General features: G+C 32.0%; 1 protein-coding gene across 2 annotated transcripts; it reads right to left on the bottom strand.

Annotated features, from left to right (window-relative positions):
• Positions 1–2,586: 2,586 nt before the first annotated feature.
• On the bottom strand, positions 2,587–7,180 carry LOC105777149 (glutamate--tRNA ligase, cytoplasmic). 2 transcript variants are annotated; one of them, XM_012600241.2, is made up of 7 exons: positions 6,869–7,180; positions 6,588–6,758; positions 6,362–6,458; positions 6,070–6,223; positions 4,662–5,764; positions 3,957–4,424; positions 2,587–2,979 (listed from the first exon to the last, which is right to left on the bottom strand). In XM_012600241.2, the coding sequence occupies exons 2-7, from the start codon at positions 6,731–6,733 to the stop codon at positions 2,761–2,763; spliced, it is 2,187 nt and encodes a 728-aa protein (XP_012455695.1). In that variant the 5' UTR covers positions 6,734–6,758; positions 6,869–7,180; the 3' UTR covers positions 2,587–2,760. The 2 variants fall into 2 exon arrangements, with proteins under 2 accessions (XP_012455695.1, XP_012455696.1); XM_012600242.2 differs by lacking the exons at positions 6,362–6,458; positions 6,869–7,180 and having other exon boundaries at positions 6,588–6,710.
• Positions 7,181–9,165: the final 1,985 nt, after the last annotated feature.

Here is a 9,165-nt window from a genome sequence, read left to right as displayed (position 1 = left end):
CTAAGTAGTCTTAGCTTGACTTGAACTTTTCCAAATTATTTAATTAATGTACTTCAAATAAGAATATAACTCTAGCATATATCCTTCTATAAGTACGATGCTGTAGTCGAAATTGAAGAATATAAAAAGAAGTACTTGAGAAAACTCTATGAAAATATAGTGAAAATTTTATTTGATTAATTTTCTTGAGTTTTGATTATAGATTTTAGTCCCTCAATAATTATAATTCAAGTCTAGAAGTTAAATTTTCGGTTTGGCATAGACATATAGGGATTTTAAATTTTACCCTCTCGGAAGTCTTAGTTTTCATCCAATGTTTGGTTGTTTAAGTTAAAACCAACTTTTTAAGCATTTGAAAGTTTGAGAATAGTAAATAAGATCATTCAATTGAAAGCTTGAAGATTTTAGTCTTTAATTCGAGTTGATAAAAAATCCAAGCATCTCCTAGAATCCCTTTGCGTTCTGAACACTCTCGCGAGCATTAAAACACATATACTTAATTTGATCAAATTTATTATTTTAGATATCATGATAAAAATTTCTTTAGAAAAAAAAAATCCGCTACGTCAAATATGACTTCTTTTTCTAAATTATTCTCCAACACGTAGATGTCTAGCCAAAATACTATATCAACTGGAAAATCTTAAAGCTTACATAGATGACATTATAATGATCTTGACATGATATTGAGATTCGACTAAAAATCTTAAACCTTAAACTAAAAACCATTACAATAACCCAAAACTTTAAATTTCAAATAGACTCCACATCTATTTTCAAGATCAATCTCAAATTTTAATGCCCATTTTTCTAACACAAAATACCTTAATTTGACATTTAGAAAAGATATATATATTATATTTAATATAATATTATCCAAACATTACAAAACCTTAAACCAAAGCCCTTTTAATTAAATAATAAAAATAATTTCAATTTAATTCAAATATTTAAAATGTAAGTATTTTTGGTATGTTACTCTTATTACAATCATTGTTATTGTCATTATACAATTTGATTGCGTAGAAAAATGGTGATGATTTTGTTGCGTGCTCTTACTTAAGGCATGATAAAAGTAATAATTGTTTCTAGTGGCGAGGTAGAAAATTTTTTTAGGGTTGGAATTAAATTATATATTTTACGATAATAAAAATATAATTTTATTATTTTAATAGTTTATATATTTATAATTTTAAAAGAATTAAATTAATTTTTAAGGAGTCAAAGTGTAATTTTACTATTATTACTTTAAAATTTTATAATTTATAAAAGGTCTAAATGAGAATTTTTCCATTTTAAGGATATCAAATTAGATAATAATTTTTTTCTAACTATACTTCATAATGTTTTTAAGTGTGACATAATTGATTTATGTAAATATAATTTGCGCATTTTTAAGATGATTTGTTGTTTTAATAGGTTTAATATAATATTTAATAAATGAAATTGACTTTTTTTCATTTGTTACTTAATATATTTTGGGATTGGAATTTTACTTTTTTTTCTTAATTTGATACTCAATTTCTTTTTTGGTCTAATTTGATATCTAAACTTGTCAAACGTTATACATGTTACTCTAATATATTAATAATGTTATTTTTGTGAGGTAGAAAAATAATCAGTGTATGATCTAGATGTGGCGAGATGACATGCTATTTTATTTTCAATTTTAAATATTCAATTACTTTTGGTTTAATTTATTTATTTCATTTTATCAATTTAAAATAATAATTTTTTTATTTTGGGTTTTAAGTTTTTTTCTTATTCAATATTAATTTGTTAAGCATTACTCTATACAAATTCTTTAACACCGTTAGTATTTTAAGGGTAATTTGTTAAAGTATAACATTTAACAAGTTTAGTACAAAATTAAGAAAGAGTGTCAAGTTCAAGTATCAAATTGGACTCAAAAAATTTGAAGTACCAAATTAGAAAACAGCATCAAGTTAAAGTACCAAATTATAAAAAATAAAGTACCAAATTAAGAAAAATTGTGAAGTTCAATTACCAAAGTTATATGAAACCTTTTAATATAGCCACTAATGCTATGTTTGGTGCTGAATATTATTTTTTTCACATGGAATTAATTTATAACTAATTCAATTGATAATATTTAACCTATCATGACTTATTTTAACAAAAAGAAAAAAATTCACTTATTTTGAAAAAAATTATTTTTTACAAGAATTTTACTTATCTTTTAATTTTAATTATTTTATATCTAACTATTGTAATACATATATAAAAAAAAAAACTTTTTCCTCGTAATCAAGGCACTAGTGCATGCGTATCGAAAACAATAATCGATAAAAATATTATTAGGTAATTGATATTTTGATAAATATTTTCGACCAAATTTCACTCTGAAATGACTTTTCAAAAAGAAAAGATATAAAATAACTTCATTCATGTAACTTTCAGAGTGTAAAACAAATAAATGAGTGACATAATGGATTTTTAATTTCGCTCGTATTGTCAATATACCGATTACCAAACAATTATTCAGATAAGATTGATAAAATCCAATTATAGACCAACACAAAATCAAGGTAAAGCCTATATGTCAGAAAATCTTTTACACAGAACTGAAAAGGGAAGTGTCATGTAATATTATTACTCAGAACACACTTTTTTGTTCATGATGACAGTATAAAACAAGAACAATCTAAATGTTAGCCAAAAATGTGGAGAGAATAGCAAGGGCTCAAATCTTCTATTGGAGTCACTTTAAGGATCAAAATGAAAGATAGTGTAAAATGCTTACTTCATCACACTTTGCTGCCTGCCATCAGGAATTGCAAACAAAACCACAGGCTTTAAAGGTCTAGTAAAGGGCACATCACATCTGTAGTAGCCTTTCCTCTCCAGCTGCAATATCTCTCCTTGCTTTAAATTGTGCATGTTGGAATCTCCGATGGCTGCGATCTCCTTTTTCGTACATGGGTTTAGTGCATCTAGGAAATCCTCTCCTTCTTCCAGCTGCATTCACAACAGATAAACCAAAATCCATGAAGTTCTTACTAACCACCATAAGCTTTGACTAGGCACCAAATCATCCTGGCCAGACAAAGGACTACAGTATATGAAACCCCCACCCATGCAAAACCCCAGAGAATATCCCACAATCCAGAAGAAAGACTCCGATAAATATTTGGGTTCAACTTTTAGCACATGATTGTCAACAAATAACATTATCTGTAAGGTTAGTTTCTACAAATTCCGCAAATGATTTACAGTGCAGCCATGTTGATTGCATATGAGATTACAAACAGCTATGTTGTTACAACTCTTCATTTTTCTTGAGGTCCAGCCCATATCTAGATATCGATATGGAGATATGACCCTCAAAGTACCCTCAAAGTACATAGAAAACTGTTAAAAAATTGAATATAATCATGTCAAAAACATTTTCCTATTAGACACTCTTACCAGAGTCCAAGTAACATATACAAACAGGTACATATGCATGATTACAGTTCATGCATAAACATTAACATCTATGGTTTTTGGCATAAAATTGGAAGAGAAACAACCCTGAGAGGAAGTTAGAGTAGCAATCATTACTACTACTTTTGAAATCTCCACACACATGGGAACAATATTCCTGTATTTAGCTTTGTGCAATTCCATGTTACATGAACCCCAGTAGAGGTATCCAATACAAGTAATGTATTAGAGGGTTTTTCTCTCCTTTCAACTAAAATTTTGAAACTCACAAACTGTTAGAATGTATCCAAAATAGGGTAATACGTTGATACATTCATAGCCTTAACCCAATGGCTAAAAAAATATACTTTTATTCTCTAGCATTATTGCCTCATATTATTGAATAAAATTAAGTTTGGGCTTGTAAATTCTATCTAATACATTGAAAGGGTTATTGAATTTATATTTTAATGCCGATTCAATGTAATGCAACAACAGATTATTAATTTTAGAAAAATGCAAGACAATACCTTCTTCTTTGTTATTAGATAGTCAAACTCCACCAAGGAAAGGTTAACCAGTTCATTTGTTTCTGCTAGCCACGTGAGCTTCAACTTTGTTGTCTTGACAGATCCTTCAAGATGCAAAACTCCTACTAACTGGGTTATGTTTCCATCCTGATCCTTAATGATTTCTTTCACGATGGCATTTCCCCAATCCATTAAGGTTACCTCCTCATCCACTGAGATGCACTCTGCATCAGCATAGTCTAACCATATCCTCTTTGTGTATGTAGTTGCCTTCTCTCCAGCACCATCATATTTCTTATGCCTAGGGATAATGCGAACAAATGGCTTATCAGGACCATTAGTTAAGGTCAATAACAAACGTCGTTCTTCAATCACTGCTGTATGCCTAGGACAAACAGGATCAATGATCTTCTTATTAAGGGTCCAAAGTTTGTCCCATTCCATAAGATTGAGATTTTTGGATGCCCCCTGGAACAAAAGGATGAAAAAAATTAATACTCCTTGGAAACAAAGCTTATATTCTAAAGCAAACTATGACACTCCAAAGAACATTGAGTCACACAATGCAAATGAAGCTATTAGGAGAAAGAATGCAGATTCAAAATTGTATGAGAAGATGAAACAAAGGCTAAGCTACGCCTATAACAAGGAAATAATCAATCAAAGGTTTTGATTTGTATCAAGAAAATAGCCATGCAAACTTACTTGTTCCAAGATGAATTGAATCAAGGCCTCTATTTTCAGACCTCGGCGAACAATTCCTTGGACAGTTGGGAAACGGGGATCATCCCATCCGTCTACTTTACCGTTTTGCACAAACCAGAGTAGTTTACGCTTGCTGAGAAGTGTATAGACCATGTTCAATCGACTAAACTCATATATATGTACCTTTCGCATTCCCATATCCTCTTGAATCCTATGGTATTGAGCATTGCGATCATGATACTCACTAGATCGGAGTGCATGTGTTATACCTTCTTCAGCATCAACAAACGGACAAGCAAAATCATAAGTTGGGTATATTTTGTACTTGGATCCAATTCGATGGTGGGGAACTGGATTGCAGCGGTAGTACACGGGATCCCTAAGAGATTTATTTGGGTCTTGCATATCTAACTTCCCACGAAGGCAGCATTGCAATCCCCTTTCAGAGCCAGCAATCATTTCCTTCCACAACTTCAGATTTTCCTCAACGCTGTTGCTCCTACATTTTGATTCAATACCATCCATCCTTTCTTTCTGCATTTGCTCACGTGGGGTATCATCCACATAGGCTTTCCCCTCTTTTATCAACTTTTCAGCCAAAGCCATTAACTTTGAAAAGTAATCTGAAGTATAGGTGATCTTTTGATACTTGATACCCAATGTCTCAACATCTTTTATAAGATTTTCTACAAACTCGTTGCTTTCTTTTGTGGGATTTGTATCATCAAAGCGCAAGATTACTTCACCGTGGTACCTTTGAGCAAAGTATTGATTTAACAGAGCTGCTTTAGCGTGCCCTATATGAAGAAAACCGCTCGGTTCAGGAGCAAATCTCAACCACACCTTTCCCATCTCAGCATCAGGAAGATCTATTTCGGAGGAAGACCGGCTACCGGCTTTAGCCTTATCAGAACTATCCCCGGTCACATTCTTTACCTCTTTCGATTTAGCTGCCACTGGTTTTCCCAATCCTTTTTTGCCAACATACAAAGCGGTAACTTCCATCAAGGGATTGCTGTATTCTGCAGAAATAGAATTGTACCAACGAACAAGGTTTGGGTACTTGTTCGACTTCCTTATGCTTTCCCATCTCTGCCCAGTTCCTATAGAGTACAGAATATTTGTCATATTTGTTAGGCATGTATAGATGGAAAGCACTAAGAGACTACCTTGAGCAAAATGCAGTTCAGTATATAGGAATAGAAGATGGAATTAGTTACAGGCTAGTTAGTTTAAGCCACTTTCAGAAAGGCAAATGATAAGAAAAAAAAGCGGCATGTCATTTTTGGTCAATGGTCAGGGAATATACTGAAAAATAAGATACAATGCATACATTGTAAAAGGCGAAAGTAGGTTTAACAAAATAGCTCTACGTAAGATAACAAGAAGGATGAAGCTTTAACTTTACCAGCAAGACCTGACCATATAGCTATGTCAGCAATGGAGAAATAATGAGAAACGAAAAAGGTACGTTTCTCCAAATATACCTCCATGTATCCACAAGCATTCTCAAATTCTGAACCACACGAAATGGTAGGAGTGTACTCCAGCCACTCATCAATCTGAGAAAACAAATGAAAATATATTATTATAGAGAAACGCCATAGAAACAAACTCAAAATAACACTATTTTATCTATAAAACCTAAAAGGAAAAATAGTGAGAAAACAGAATATATGCAGCGAATTAAAGGAACATACTTGGGCAGCATGGAAAGCATTGTCACCATAGAAATTAGGAATGGGAGCCAGACGACCAATATAACGAAGAATTACATAATTTCCATGCAACTTGAGCCTAATTATTGCAAAGGAACAGAATGGATAAAAATTTTAAAAACAAAAATCAAATAACTTAAAACCTGAATCCCAAGTCCAAAATCCTAAAAATGACATGAAAACTAAAAAGAAAGCTAAAAGAACGTACCCATTAGAGAAAGACAAAGTGGGTGAAGACGCAGAGGATGAAGTCTGAATAGGTAAATCAATTCCCGCAATCTTAGCGGCGGAGATGATGGAAAGTGGAGGGCTATCCGGTGGAAATGATAATAGTTTCAACCCTGCTTCCTTCATATTCAAGGGAGGGGAAGGACAGGATCTGCAATTAATTAAGAACAAAAGTTTCAATTTATGTAGAAAAGAAATGGAGTACATAATTGTAAAAACTACGCTACAAGTAAAGCGATGGAATCTTAGAAAGGCAATTACCAAGTTAGATTACACTGCTGGTAAAAGGAATTCAAAACCCACGAAACCTCTTGAATTTCTGAAACTTGAATGGAAAATGATGTGCAAATGAAGCTCGAACAAATGAATGGCGGGAAAGGGGAGGTCAAGGTCGCCGCCGACAGACTGGCTTTACCGACGGCGGTAGTTTCCGCAACGTCGACAGAAGAAAAAACAAGGGGTGAAAGGAGAAGAAGGGAGAAGGAAAGACAAACGACGGCGGCGACGGTAGCGACAACGAGTTTTTTTCTTTTTGGAGGGAGCGGCCGCTGAATGGAGAAGAAAATAGTGGTGGGAAAGGGAAGAAAAGAAGAGCTATTAGGGTTTTCAAATTTTTTAGGCTTAATGCTTAATTTAGTCCTGAACTATACCATTGTTTTTACTTTAGTCCTTAATTTTATGTTTGATAAATTGAAAAATTATATAGTGTTATTTGATACATTACAAAATATAATTACACGGTTTACTAAATTTACGTTTTAAGTATTTAAAGGATTTATGTTAAAAGAATAAAAATGAAAAAAGTTTGTTGAAATAAATGAAATTTTGGCATAATATCAAAAATAATCCCTAACATTTAACTCTTCGATCATTTTGACCCTTTATCTATTTTTTGGAGTGCTTTAACCCTTAAAGTTTATTTTTTGTTAAATTGACATATTTTTAACAAACATTAGTTAACTGACACTGATGTGAATTCTTTTATTCCGCATTTCACACATAATTAAAATTAAAAATAATTGAAAAACTTTTATTCATTAAAAAAACAATTAAAAAAATAAAACGTAAAACCCAAATTGTTTGCCGACAAATCCAAATGCACTAAACTCAAAAGATTGTCGAAACTTTTCGGGATTTCACCAATCAAATTGGTTATTGTCATCCATAAATACACCCATTTCTTTAAGAAACTAATTTCCCAAGGTTTTTCCATGGCGGAAAAGCCATTATAAGTCAGACCCAGAGTTTCAAGATTGGACAAATCACCCATTTCTTTAGGAAATGTTCCATTGAAAAGGTTTTGGTGTAAATATAACGTTTGCAACAGTGGTAATCTCCCAAGACTGGGTGGAATATTCCCAAAAAAATGATTACTATTAATACCAAGGGAAACAAGAGTTGACAATCAGTGAATATCATCGGGGATTTCACCAACAAAATAGTTTTGAGAAACGTTTAGGTATTGAAGCTTTAAACAATTGTAAAGCGTAATAGGGAATTCCCCAGGGATGAAATTCAAGGAAAGGTCGAGGAAAGTGAGGTCTTTGAGGTCACATATCCACGGCGGAATCGTTGTCATGATGTTTTTGTCACCGAGGTAGAGTTTGGTGACGGAACCGACGGTGCAGGTTATCTCCGGCCAATCACAAGGCGAAGATGATGAGTTCCATGAAGAAATGGACGGTGGATTGCCCACTTGCAGCTTAACGTTGAGAAGAAGGGTTCGTTCATTGTGGTGTATGGACTGTGAATGAATCACTGTGATGAAGAAGAAGATGATGAAAAAGAACAGAAATGTGAACCGGGTTTGAGACACGTGAACCGAACTTTGAGGCCGTTTATCAGTTTGGTTTGGTGACAAAATAGTATTTAATTTAGATTAATGTTCATCTTTACCACATTAACATGTCCGTTAAAAATAGATTAATTTAATAAAAAATAAATATTAGGGAAGGTTAAAGTGAGCAAACAGTCAAACCTTAAGAATTATTTTTTACAATATGCCAAAAGTTTTTACATTAAGTAATAAATAACTCCTTATTTACTTATTATTTTTCACACTATTTTATTGAAAATATTCTATATGTGTTTATTATTATAGATCAAACATACTTAAAAAGTTCAATTAGGGGTGAGCATTCGGTCGAATCGAATAAAAATTTTTCGAGTTAATCGAGTTTTTGAATATCATTTTATCATCCTAACTTTATTTGAAGTTTTCTCGAATCGAGTCGAGTGAGATGGAATTCGAATCGAATCGAATATATTTGTTCGAGTTAAATTTTAAAAAATAATTTTGGGTCCTTGTAACCACTATCACCCATCGTAATAAAATTTGTCCACCTTAATCAAAATTTTTATTAACTTTCATCACCTCATAATTTATTTATTAATTTTTATATATCTTGGTTAGGTTCTTTGCTTACTTAGTTGTTTCAATTATCTTGATTCTTGTCACTATGTATTTTGGAATTAAAAATATATTAAATGTAAAAATATAATTTTTTAATAAAAGTTATTTTAAAAATAAAATGTGAAATTGATACCAATATAAAATT

This window comes from Gossypium raimondii, chromosome 10 (genome assembly GCF_025698545.1).
Source record: "Gossypium raimondii isolate GPD5lz chromosome 10, ASM2569854v1, whole genome shotgun sequence".
Lineage (NCBI taxonomy): Eukaryota > Viridiplantae > Streptophyta > Magnoliopsida > Malvales > Malvaceae > Gossypium > Gossypium raimondii.
This window is presented reverse-complemented; position numbering and strand designations above follow the sequence as displayed.

Coding starts and splice junctions, on each gene's coding strand:
- LOC105777149 (XM_012600241.2), bottom strand. CDS start 6,733: ATGAAGGAAGCAGGGTTGAAACTATTATCATTTCCACCGGATAGCCCT. Junction 6,459..6,587: donor ACTTTGTCTTTCTCTAATGG/GTACGTTCTTTT, acceptor TGCAATAATTAG/GCTCAAGTTGCATGGAAATT. Junction 4,425..4,661: donor TTCAATTCATCTTGGAACAA/GTAAGTTTGCAT, acceptor CTTTTGTTCCAG/GGGGCATCCAAAAATCTCAA.